The sequence below is a fragment of the Camelina sativa genome, chromosome 16, assembly GCF_000633955.1.
Source record: "Camelina sativa cultivar DH55 chromosome 16, Cs, whole genome shotgun sequence".
Classification (NCBI taxonomy): Eukaryota; Viridiplantae; Streptophyta; class Magnoliopsida; order Brassicales; family Brassicaceae; genus Camelina; species Camelina sativa.
This window is the reverse complement of record NC_025700.1, coordinates 8,135,768-8,148,686: the sequence shown is the minus strand read 5'-3', so window position 1 is coordinate 8,148,686 and position 12,919 is coordinate 8,135,768. Positions and strand designations below refer to the sequence as shown.

Sequence of the window (12,919 nt, the reverse complement as noted above, 5' to 3'; positions counted from 1 at the left end):
GGGGGGGGGGGGGGGAAGGTCGCCTGAGTGGAAGCTTTTGCCTACACAATCTCGCTCAGTTCTGACGTCAAAACAAAGCTCTCTTCCAACCTCAATGAAGTAGAACACTTGGTAAAGGAGTATGAACCCAAGGGGAAAGGAGGTGAAGGGATTGACTTCGAGGGAGACCGGTAAGAGAGGTGGAAAGCAAGGCACACAGGGCGCCCTAAGGACTCAGATTTATTAACGAAAAGCGGGGGTCTCAAGAGAATCACCTAGGCAAGACGACTCACCGATTGAGCTGAGGGGGGGAGGGGAGATGAAGCTGTAGCATATGCGGAGTAGCTTGGCGAACTGTCGAACCTCCGGTGGATTCACAATCAGTCCAGAGCAAGGTTTTGTAACAAAGGATAGGACGGTGGTGACAAGAAGAGCAGCCCAGCGGCGCCGATCTGGTTTACGCCGTCGGGAGGAGGTTTCTCGGGGGTTGTGCCAAGGAGAACAGCTAGGGCGAACTAGCAAACTACCTTTTCTTCTCTTTCTCTCTAATCTCTTCTTTTTGCAAAACAAATTTATATCCAATTACTATAATGAAAAAACTTTTATGTAGAAAGACTAAAAACACATAAAAATGTTCTTTCTATTTTCTTTTCTAAAAAAATTATATGAAAAACAATTTTTTAATGTTTAATTTTTTTAATTTAAAAATATGATTAATGAAAAATATAATGTAGACAAAATGATTTTAAAAAATAATTTTAAAAAATATTTTTTAAAATAAGATTTAGAAAAACAAAAATATGATTTAAAATATAATATATAAAGATATAATATTCATTTTTTATATTATGTATAAAATATGATTTAAGAATATGATTTTAAAAATATATATTAAATAAGTTTTATAAAAATAGAATGTATGAAATATAACTAAAAGTAGTACCGAATATTCATTTATAAAGATTCTACTGTATTCCTAAAGTTATATTATACGAAGTAATGAAAAACAATATAATAAAAAATAGTCAAAACTCACAAAGGAAAGGAAAGGAAAGTGTCGTAACCTAACAAATTGTCTCCACATATATATATGTCTCGAGGGAATAGAGTAGCCGACTAGCCGCAGAGAGATTACGAAAGTTAGAAAACTTATAAAAAGAATGACGAAAATGTCAGATCTTTCTGTGGATATGGTAGGGGAGATACTCTCTAGGGTTCAGCTAACATCTCTGAGCGCAGTGCGATGTAATTGCAAATCGTGGAACGCTTTATCTAAGCATCAGATTTTTGGTAAAGAAACATATCAGTTTTTAGGGTTCACGGTTATGGACTCTAAGGTTTGTTCCTTGAGATTCAATCTCCAAGGAATCCGCAACGAAGATGATGACGGTAGTGGACATCACCAGAAAATTGGCAGAAGCAAGTTCGTCAAAATTGTAGTTCCAACATCTATAAAGCAAATAAGTGAACTCAACCAAGTCGATGTCAGTAATGAAGTCTTTCACTGCGACGACTTATTACTATGTATCACCAAGGACCGATGGTGGCTCATGGTATGGAACCCTTATCTAGGGGAAATCAGATGGATTCGATTAAGACAACAATTCAGGGCATGTGACAATTTTACAATGGGATACGACAACAATAACCGTAACCACAAAATCATGAGGTTTTTTACTGAAGACATAGAACGTCAAAGCTTAGAAATTTACGATTTTAACTCTAATTTATGGAGGGTTGTTGAATTCACTCCCATCTGTGATTTAGAAAGCGGCTTGTCTTTGAAGGGAAATGCTTACTTTTTCGCTCAGGATACAATAGAGATTGAAGAAGAAGAAAAATTTGAAAACTATTTACTTTGTTTTGATTTTACAGCAGAGAGATTTGGACCGCATCTTCCTCTGCCATTTCACTCTTATGATGACGAGATTGGAGCTGTGACTCTATCTTGTGTCAGACAAGAGCAGCTTTCTTTGTTATATCATAACTGCGAGACAGTCGAGTCATTAGATTTTTGGATTACGAATCAGGTTGATCCCAATGCGGTGTCTTGGAGCAAGTTTTTGAAAGTGCATACTGGTTTTCCGAGAAACTTTGTACTTCGGAGCTTCTTCATTGACGAAGAGAAGAAAGTCGTTGTGGTTTCCGACGAATATTCATATGTTACCAAGAAGACCGATGTCTACCAAAAAGTTTACATTATTGGAGAAGATTGATACTTCAAATCCTTTAAACTTAGATGCTCTGACTCACCTGACTTCCTTGCTTATGCTCCAAGTTTAGTGCACATACAAACCAACCAACCAGGTATTGCGATTGCAATCGTTTTGCTACTGAATAGCTACTAAACTAAAACAGTCGCCTAGTAGACGCTAATTCGAGACTGATGCATAATGTTGCAGTTTAGTCGCCAATTTGCGACTAATTTCGAGACCAATTTGACAGTCGCTAAACATTGCGACTAAGCAGCTAGTCATTAGCGACTGATATATTTAATTTAGGCCTTAAACCAAATTTGGGCCGTAACAAAACAGCGAAAACCCAAATCGATCTCATCCTCATCCCCGAGATACCCTAATCCCTAATTTCTCTTCATCCGCCGTGAAAACCCTAGATCTCAATTGCTCTCAATCGAGAAAACCCTAAATCTTCATCCCCGTCCTTGTATCTCTCGATTTTGATGGCTGGAGTAAAGAAAAGAGGAGGAGGAAGAAGAAACCCCTCAAATCGAACCGCTGGAACCTCACAAATGGCGAATCGAAGACCCGCTACTCTTCCCAGCCTATATGCCTTCACGCCGACGAACCAGCGAGATCCAGACACTAATTCTCAGGGAATTCCTGTCCCAATCCTCCAGCCTCTAGTGAGACCTACACCTTCTTACCGAGACTATCCACCTCCGACAAATCTGTTCCAGTTATCGAGGAGCTTTCAAGGAACATCCCCTTCCAGCGAAGCTCCAATCAGGCGTCCTTTTCCTCAACCTCTCGCCTTCGCGACGAATCCACCAGAATTCTCGAGTCAACTTCGAGAGTCTCCTTAACCGTCAGTCACGAATCATCATCGACAGTCTCCTCTACCTCGACAGTCTTCCCTACCTCGACAGTCTCCTCTACCTCGACAGTCTCCTCACGTCTCAAATCATCGAGCAGCTGATGTACTCGCTTCTTTACATGATATGCTTGTCCAACCAGGCTGTGAGTTGTATACCACTGTCCTCTCTCCCTCGTTAGAGTGTGGAACCACTTGGTAAGATTAGAATTTTTAGTTGAGTAGTTTGATTAGAATTTTACTTGAATTGATTAGAATTTTTAGGTTTGTTTGTGTTTGGAACACTTGTGTTTGTGTTTGATTAGAATTTTAAGAATTTTGTACTTTCGATTTGTTTATTTTTGAAGGTTTTTCTGTGTTTGATTAGAATTTTACTTTTCATTTGTTTGTGTTTGAAAGTTTGGTAAAGACAAGTCATCAATTACCCGAAAGATTACAAAAGTGTTTACAAACAAGTTTGATGATCCATATTACAGTTGGGGTTGTGTTCCTACTGCAAGAAGAGAAAACTACTTCTTGGAATTCGCGGTAAATTTCTACTCCTTTAAGTTTGATTTCTGTATTTATAGTTGGTTTTTTGGGTTTTTTATATCACTAACACTAGTCTTCTTTTGTAGAAAACACTCACCCTGGGATCCCTCACTAACTGGTGTGGTTCAAGAAAAGTTCTATACCATTTGTCAAAACCATATGAAAGACATGGTTTCCAAGGCAGCAGCTCAGCGAGATCAAGTGAAACCGAGTTGGATTGAGAAAACTCTTTGGAAAGAAATGTATGACTATTGGAACACAGAAGAAGCCATGGCAAAGAGTGCAACCACTTCAGCAGCTCGAATGTCTGACTGTAATGGTCTTGGCCCTCACAAGCATGTATCAGGGCTGAAGTCTTACTTACAAATCGAACAAGAGATGGTGAGTTACACCATAACCTTTTCATTGTTTAATTACTTGACATCAGATGGTTCCTACCCTTTTAATTGTCTAACATTTCAGGAAGTGGAATTGGGAAGACCGCCAACTATTCCTGAAGTTTTTCTCAGGACTCATACCAAGAAAGATGGTACTTTTGTGGATAAGAAAGCGCAAGCAGTTCATGAGGCATATAAGAAAAAAAGGGAAGCTAAGTTGGCTGTTCTTGATAATGATGAGTCTTCTGATGGTACTTCACGTCGATCAGAGCTATCTCACGAGGAGGATGATGAGCTTTTTCTTCAGGTAATTTGTTTTTTTTCTAATAAGCTATTAAGTTTTTCATTGTTATGTAATGATGTAACTTTTTCTCTCTCTTTTGTTTATGCAGTCTACTTTCATAAATGATAGAGGAACATACTTTGGAGTTGGAAGCCTAGGGAGTTACATCAACAGGAAGCGGAAGTTCCCTGGATGCTCTTTTACTTTCACAAGCCTGCAACAACAGCTTGAAGAAGTTAACCGCAAAATAGAGCAACAAGCAGCTCTACAAGCAGAGCGTGACGCAAAGGCTTCTTGGGTTGCAGCTGAGGCTTTACGAGTTGCATATGAGCAACAAGCAGAGATCTCACGCTTGGTGAGCTTCCTCAAGGTTAGCCCAAACTATGTCGCCTTCCTCGAGTCTCAAACCAATGACCCAAACCCTGCTGATGTTCAAAGTTAGGTTCCGTCACTATCCCTCCTTCCCTCATGTTTATGAAAACTTTTGTAATATTTGCGACTTGTACTCTTGGATGTTTTCTGGAACTTATGTTGGATGTAAAATCAAACTTATGTCTTTGTTTAATTTCATGTTTGTTATGTTTTAGTTATAGTTTTCATAATCAGTTTTGGTATTACAAAATCAAATAATTCATTTTTACCAGAATTTTTTTTAAAACATGATTATTAAACAGTCGTAAAACAGTCATCGAAATGTACACAAAACAGTAACCAAAACAGTCGCAAATGAGTAACCAGATCGATCGCTAAATCGATGCAATTCATTCGCTAAATTTAGCGACTGTTTGGCGAGGGAAGAACGACCACAATTATCAGCCGCCAATTAGTAGCTCCGTGTCGACTGTTTAGCGACTGATTATTTTAGCGACGCACTGTTTATCGACTATGCATGTCAGTCGCCAATCAGTCGCTACTAAGTAGTTTGCGACTGTATAGTGACTGTTTTTGTAGTCGGTGATTCCATGTTTTCTTGTAGTGCGCCACGGTGCAAAGATAAGCTCACCAGCATTACTAACACCTGTGAAGCCTATTGGGTCCATTCGTATCCATTTCCATCCTTCAAAATACATAGATCAATAATAGAAGGGAAACTCAAAGTATCAACTAAGGCTATTCTTCCTTCATACGGTACCCTACCAGACTTGAAAATAGAACAACTCTCTGGATAAATTTGATTTTCGTCTAGTAATGAGAGAGACGGAATGTTAATTTCGCAATTAGTTGCCAGTTTGAGTCAACCTATTTCACTACATATTCCTAAATTATATTATACGAAGTAATAAAAAACAATATAATAAAAAATAGTCAAAACTCACAAAGGAAAGGAAAGGAAAGTGTCGTAACCTAACAAATTGTCTCCACATATATGTCTCGAGGGAAAAGAGTAGCCGACTAGCCACTGAGAGATTACGAAAGTTAGAAAACTTATAAAAATAATGACGAAAATGTCAGATCTTTCTATGGATTTGGTAGGGGAGATACTCTCTAGGGTTCAGCTAACAGCTCTGAGCGCAGTGCGATGTACTTGCAAATCGTGGAACGCTTTATCTAAGCATCAGATTTTTGGTAAAGAAACACAGCAGTTTTTAGGGTTCACGGTTATGGATTCTAAGGTTTGTTCCTTGCGATTCAATCTCTAAGGAATCCGCAACGAAGATGATGACGGTAGAAGCAACTTCGTCAAAATTATTGTTTCAACATCTATAAAGCAAATAAGTGAACTCAACCAAGTCGATGTCGTAATGAAGTCTTTCACTGCGACGGCTTATTGCTCTGCGTTACCAAGGACCGGTGGAGGTTCATGGTATGGAACCCTTATCTGGGCCAAATTAGATGGATTCGATTAAGAAAGCAATTCTACTCATATTATTACAATTTTTCTATGGGATACGACAACAGTAACGGCAACCACAAAATCATGATTGTTTTTAAAAAAAAACAAAAAACGTCACTACTTAGAAATTTACGATTTTAACTCTAATTTATGGAACGTTGTTGAATTCACTCCCATCTTTGATATACATAGCGGCGCTGTGTCTTTGAAGGGAAATGCTTACTTTTTTGCTCAGGATATAATAGAGATTGAAGAAGAAGAGAAATTTGAAAATTATTTACTCTGTTTTGATTTTACAGCAGAGAGATTTGGACCGCATCTTCCTATGCCATTTCACTATTATGATGACGAGACTGCAGCTGTGACTCTATCTTGTGTCAGACAAGAGCAGCTTGCTTTGTTATATCGTAACTGCGAGACAGTTGTTGAGTCATTAGAGTTTTGGATTACGAATCAGGTTGATCCCAATGCGGTTTCTTGGAGCAAGTTTTTGAAAGTGGATATCACACCAAACTTTGTACCTGGGAGCTTCTTCATTGACGAAGAGAAGAAAGTCGCTGTGGTTTCCGACGAATATGCATATGTTATCAAGAAGACCGATGTCTACCAAATAGTTTACATTATTAGAGAAGATGGATACTTCAAATCCTTTGAACTTAGATGCTCTAACTCCCCTGAATTCCTTGCTTATGCTCCAAGTTTAGTGCACATACAAACCAACCAACCAGGCAAAACGAAAAGAAGAAAAAGGAAGAACAAAAGAAGAAGATAGAGATTGCTAATTAGTTCCATTTGCGATGGTACTTTATTTGTTACTTATTGCATCACCTCCTGTTTTTATTCATTGGCTTTCATGTCCTTGAACAATTATTAGAAATAATTACTATTTAATTATCATCTAACAAAGCATTCAGATTTTGCATGTTTTTTTCAACTGTTCATGTCACCTTTATCAGTATCAAACTAATTATATACCACAATGCATATTTCTCGTGATGTTTTCTTTGTGATTCTGAATCGCAACCCGTCTCGTTTTAATTGCACGAATAAAAATTTCCTTTTGTCAGTTGTTCAATGTTTGGTTTGTTGATGTGTATTTTTGTGGAAGCGTCGTAGTTTTAGGTTAGATGTGTGTTTAACATGGTCCATGAAAGTAAAGCCCTAGTGTTCTTTCATTAGCATTGGGCAATACGAACTATGAGTCTGAAACAAATAAGTGTTGCGTAAGTATCTAATGAATATAATTAAGTAATTCCCTTCTCATGACATGATCAAATATATATGTAGACTTGCTGCCAAATCTAGTCCCTTGTCAAATAGCTGAATCTTTAATATATATGTTGACAGTTTAGATCAGAAATAAATCCTTCATTATTTTGATTAAAAATTGTATACCATGGAACAATTTATACATACTCCGTTCTGTATAAGTTCGTCAAATTCATAAGCACAGCTTGGTGTATAAATAAATAAATTCACCAACATCAGTGAATATACATGCAGAGGCACACTAAATAATCAATGACTGGTCAAATAAAGATCCCAAGAAAAATCAAAGACGTACATAAATACAGTAAAACCTCTATAAATTAATAATGTTGGGACCAAGACATTTTATTAATTTATAGTGATATTAATTTATTTATAAATTAATAATTATTATTTTATATTGTAAATTTGTAAAAAACTATGAATTGAGACAATTTTTGCAAAATAAGATTAGAATTTTGGATGTTGTAAATTTTATGGTATTGGAATTGAATTTGAAATAATTAAAAAATATTATTGACAATGAATTACAAATATTATAGACAAATTCACTTATACATATGACATAAATATTCAAATTTATGAATAAGAATATCAATTCTCGTATTTTAATAGTCTATCAAACTATAAAAATGTAAATGATGCATATTTAGAAATTGAAAATTTTAAAAAGTTTTAGCTGTTTTATGAAATGTTATAGAATATTTTATATCATTATAGTTTGAAGATACAACATAACAATTTTTTTATATATATAAGGTTTAAGAGAAACATACTTTACTATATCAGCATATATATATATATATATTTACATGATTATTAATTTATGATATTATTGGGACTATATTTTACATGGGGATTTCAAAAAAAATATTATCTTATTATCTTATCGAATTTTGTTAATTTTTACACTGTCCCGACTTGGGACTAGTAAAATTTATTAATTTATAGTGTTTATTAATTTATAGAGTATTAATTTATATAGGTTTTACTGTATAGAGAATCATATATATGTTAATTAAACATTAATTGACCGATGAAGGCACTACTTCACAAAGACACGAGACTCTCGATGTGATTTGGGTAAAAACCTAAGGTGTAGAAACCGTCCTTAACAATTCCAAATTCATCACCCACATTTCCTTCAAACAAGACTTCTCTAACACTGTTTCTCCTGTAATCAAAATATAGAATATAAAACGATTCATCAAACCTCCACGGTGCAAAGATAAGCCCACCAGCATTACTAACACCTTTGAATTCTGGCTTTTTCTTCTGTATTAGGTCCATTTTAGAAAGAGGCAAAACAGCTCGTTTATGCGTCCATTCGTGTCTATCTCCATCCTTCAAAATCCATAGATCAATAGAAGGGAAATTCAAAGTATCAACTAAGGCTAATCTTCCGTCATACGGTATCATACGAGAATTCATAAGAGAACAACTCTCCGGATATTTGATCTCATTAAACTTTTCAGAGCTGATATCAAAGCTCATTATACAAAATTTCTTAATGCCAGCACCAACATCAACAAGGGCACTGTAATATATGACTCCATTATTAATGCATCCACCACCTATATTATGCCGGTGCTTAGGAAAACCGTTGGTTACTATTCTACATGATCCTTGTGTTAGAGCTCCGAATGTAAGAATCCAAATCTTGGAGTCTCCAATAACACGTAGTACTATGTATTTCGCATCAATCTGATCATATCCCAGAATAGATCCAGCCTTGTATTCACCTTTTTGGGTGTCTTCAGGTTCAGGTAAAACGAAGGAGCGTTTCAGTGTAGGGTTCCAAATCACGAGCTGTTTCGAACATTGCATGAAAATCAAGCCGTGCACGTAATGAAAACTATAGGGGTTACCAAAAGTAGGGTTTCGATATTGAAAACTCCCCACATAAGAAAAAAGACCACCGGAACTATTCTTGTGTAGGGTAGACGAGAAAACGCACACCATGTCGCCTTTAAGGGCGGTTAGAAGTACAGAAGGCCGCAATGCCAAGGACCGAGTCTTAAAGGAGTTGATGAAATCTTTAGTTGTGGTGATGGCCGACCATAGCTTAGATACGGAGCGAAATCTCCCAACCGATTTGGCAGGAACTCTCGAGAGTATCTCAATGGTTAAATCCAGAGGAATATGTTCTGATTGAGATGTATCATCATCATATGAGGACACTGACGACGATGAAGATTGTGTTGTTCTGTGAATATGTCCCGTCTTCTCTTCCATGGCCGATCGCTCCATTATTAACACTTTCTTTAAACCCTAAGTTGTTATTAAACTCATTATATAAAATAGAAATTAGAAGATCTCGAATTTAATTCTCGAACCCATTATCGGGCTCTTTAATTAAATATTAAAAAAGGAAAGGTAATATAGGAAAATTGTAAATATTGATTAGGGAGTTATGTATTCATCAAAAAGAAATGAAAAATGATTACCACCTAAATGATTACACCAACACATATAACTACACATGCAAATAATATAAATGTATTATTAACTACATGAATTATTGTTATTACATAAAGACATGCATAAACAAATGTAAGTTATGTGTACAACATCATAAACAGAGTCGGTGCTTTGTTGACTAAATCCGTCGTTGACCAGTGTTGAGCGGTGTTGACCAGAAAAATATTCACAAAAAATATTTTTTTTACTTTTTTCGTAAAAATAATAATTTTATTTTTATATATTTCTGATAAATAAATGTTAATAATAAATGATTTGTATTCATTATTCAAATACATGAAATTCTATTTAAAATTCGATTTATTTACATGAAAGGCATAAATCTAGAAGATAATTAAAAACCAAAAGTTGGTTTTGTAAAATCAAAAGTTGGTTTTGTATAGAATCAAAGGTTGGTTTTGTAAAATCAAAGGTTGTAGAAGATAATTAAAAACTAATAGTAGTTTTACAAAACCAACATTTGATTTTACAAAACCCACTTTTGGTTTTTAAATATCTTCTAGATATATGCTTCCATGCAAATAAATCGAATTTTGATTATTTTTGTCGTCTCTTTTCTTATTAAAAAACAAAAATAGTTGGCAATGTCTTGGATATATTTCAAATGACATAATCTTATAAATAAGTAAAAAGTAAAAAATATATATTTAAAACCCTCACATTTGAAAATACAAAAGAAAAAAAGTAAAAATTATAATAAAATCTACTACACATAAAATTTGGTGGTATAGTTTTATTATATTAATTTTTGATATAGAATTTAGAGGGAGGTATTGAACTTGACATTCTAAAAGATTTTAAAGTATTCCTAAAATCACTTGTTATTCAATTGATGATTTTTAAAAATCTTTCAAAATCCAATGTTATTCAACTTAACATTCATATAAAATCATTTAAAATAATACACAATCCTTTGTTATTCAATCAATAATTTATAAAACTTATTTGAAATCTACTGTTATTCAAAACATCACAGTTTTTTTTTTAAATGTTATTTTGAATGATTTTAATAGACTTTATGTTGTTTTTTAGTTGAAAAATATGAATGATAAAATCATACCCTTTTAGCTGGAATTTTGATGGATTTCAAAAAGAAAAACTTACCTATTTTCCTGTGAAATAAAAATTGAGAGAGAAGGATGACTGCAGAGAGACCATCGACTGGTATTCTCCTGGTTTTCCTTCTTTCACTTGTTCTTCTTCTTCATCTCTCTCTCCCAAATCACTCATACTCAAAAAAATTTGGCTCTCTTGATCTGATGATGCTCTCAACTGGGTGACGATGATGGTGAAGCTTCCCAGTCTTGTTCTTTTCTTCATGATTTGTTCTCGTCGCCGCTCCTTTCCTTCTCTACACTGATGCCGCCGCCTCCTTCAGCAAGACTCCTCCCTTTCGTCAGTTAGCTGAGAATTGATTTTTATTTGGTATATGAAGAGGGTCAAGTTCTTAGCTCTGGTTGTTAGATGAGGTTTCTACTCAAAAGTTTATTAATACTCATTCTGGTTGTTATTTGAGCTCGAGTTTGGTGGTGTCACATGAGGTTTGGCTGTTTTTAATCTTGATGGAATTCTGAAGCAGACTTGATCTTGTTGGTGTGATTCACAAAGAGAACTATGATTAAAAACCCTTTTTGCCGTAAAGAAGGTTTGGAGGCTCAGTTTTTTTTTATATGGGAACTTTTGGAGTTGTGTTGATGTATGCGTCTGTCTTGGCTTGGATACTTTTGTTTTGAGACACACAATCAACAAAGGGGAAAAAACTGTTGAAACAAAAAGCAAAGAGCAAAAAATTTCATCACAAGAGTTTCATAGAAAGATGCATCAAAGACGGAGCCTAACACATATGGTTCTTAAAGATGTTACTGGTACTTGCAGCGAGAAACCAACGAATGGTGAGAAAAAGATTTCAGGTTTAAAAGATAATTATCTGTTTCAGGGTTGATTCTTTCTTCTTCGTTTTATTGGGCTACAAACCTCAGAATTGAGCTCTGAAAGATGTTCTAGAAACGTGAGAACAATATCTTTCCAATGATATAAATATTTTCTATTGTTTCCTTGCGGTTTGATGGGAAATTGGTCTCAAAGTTGGCTACTCGCAGGTTCTATCATTCCAGATCTTCTGGAAAAGTAGCTGTAACTTTCAAATTGTAGACCCAAATCGTGATCTGCTTTTTTCATTGTCTTTGTATGGCTGTTGTTAATATTTTCATTAAATTTCATAATTTTCTGGGTTGATTTGTTACTATATTTGTGCTCTGCATCAAAACTGATGAAAAAGGCAGAATTTTAGTTGGATGTGTTGAAAAGATTGGAGTCAAATTCTTTTTTTTTTTTTTTTGTGAAATATTCTAAAATCACCCAAAGTTTATAATAGAATCTCATAGAATTACATTTCATTTACTTTTATCTTTAATATAAAAAAAACTTTTAAAGCTAATCAATTCTTCTAAAAACTCTTCAAATCAAGGAAAATTCCAAAATGTTAAAATCCTACAAAATCCTTAAAATGATAAATTCAATACCCCTCTTAATGTAGTTGAATAAGAAATACAAATCATTTATTATTTTTATTTTTGGTCAACACTGGCCAAAACCAGATTCTGGTCAACAAAGCACCGTACCTAAATGTTTATGATGTTATAAACATAACCTATTTTTGTTTATGCATATCCTTGTGTAATGACAATAGTTCATGTAGTTAACAAGATATTTATATTTTTTGCATCTGTGACTATGTGTTGATGTATACTTCGTGTAGCTTGCAATCATTTTTCCAAAAAAAAAAAACAATATTAGGCAATTCATAAAGTAACCAGAAAGCCATTGGTAAAGATTACATTAAAAATTGTATTTAGCTTCCATTCTTGATTAGATGTTTTTTTTTTTGCTCACAACATTCTTGATCAATATCTTCTACCTATTTCTTACTATTGTAAATTTATCTGATTATTTTTGAATGGATTCAAGTAATATTTATTAACTTTAATTGGAAAACCAAATATTGCATTTATAAGATATCGTCCTTCCATGAATTTGGTTAGTTGTTACAATTTCAAAAAGAAAAAAAAGCTCATGGATTTAAATACAAGCATATCACAATTTATTTATTTTAGG

At 34.5% G+C, this 12,919-nt stretch overlaps 1 protein-coding gene and 2 pseudogenes across 1 annotated transcript; 2 read left to right on the top strand and 1 right to left on the bottom strand.

Annotated features, from left to right (window-relative positions):
- On the top strand, positions 1,140 to 2,195 carry LOC104753475 (F-box protein At1g59680-like). Its single transcript, XM_019237716.1, has 2 exons — positions 1,140 to 1,629; positions 1,855 to 2,195. The coding sequence occupies exons 1-2, from the start codon at positions 1,140 to 1,142 to the stop codon at positions 2,193 to 2,195; spliced, it is 831 nt and encodes a 276-aa protein (XP_019093261.1).
- LOC104753474 lies at positions 5,667 to 6,837 on the top strand (annotated as a pseudogene).
- LOC104753473 lies at positions 8,375 to 9,574 on the bottom strand (annotated as a pseudogene).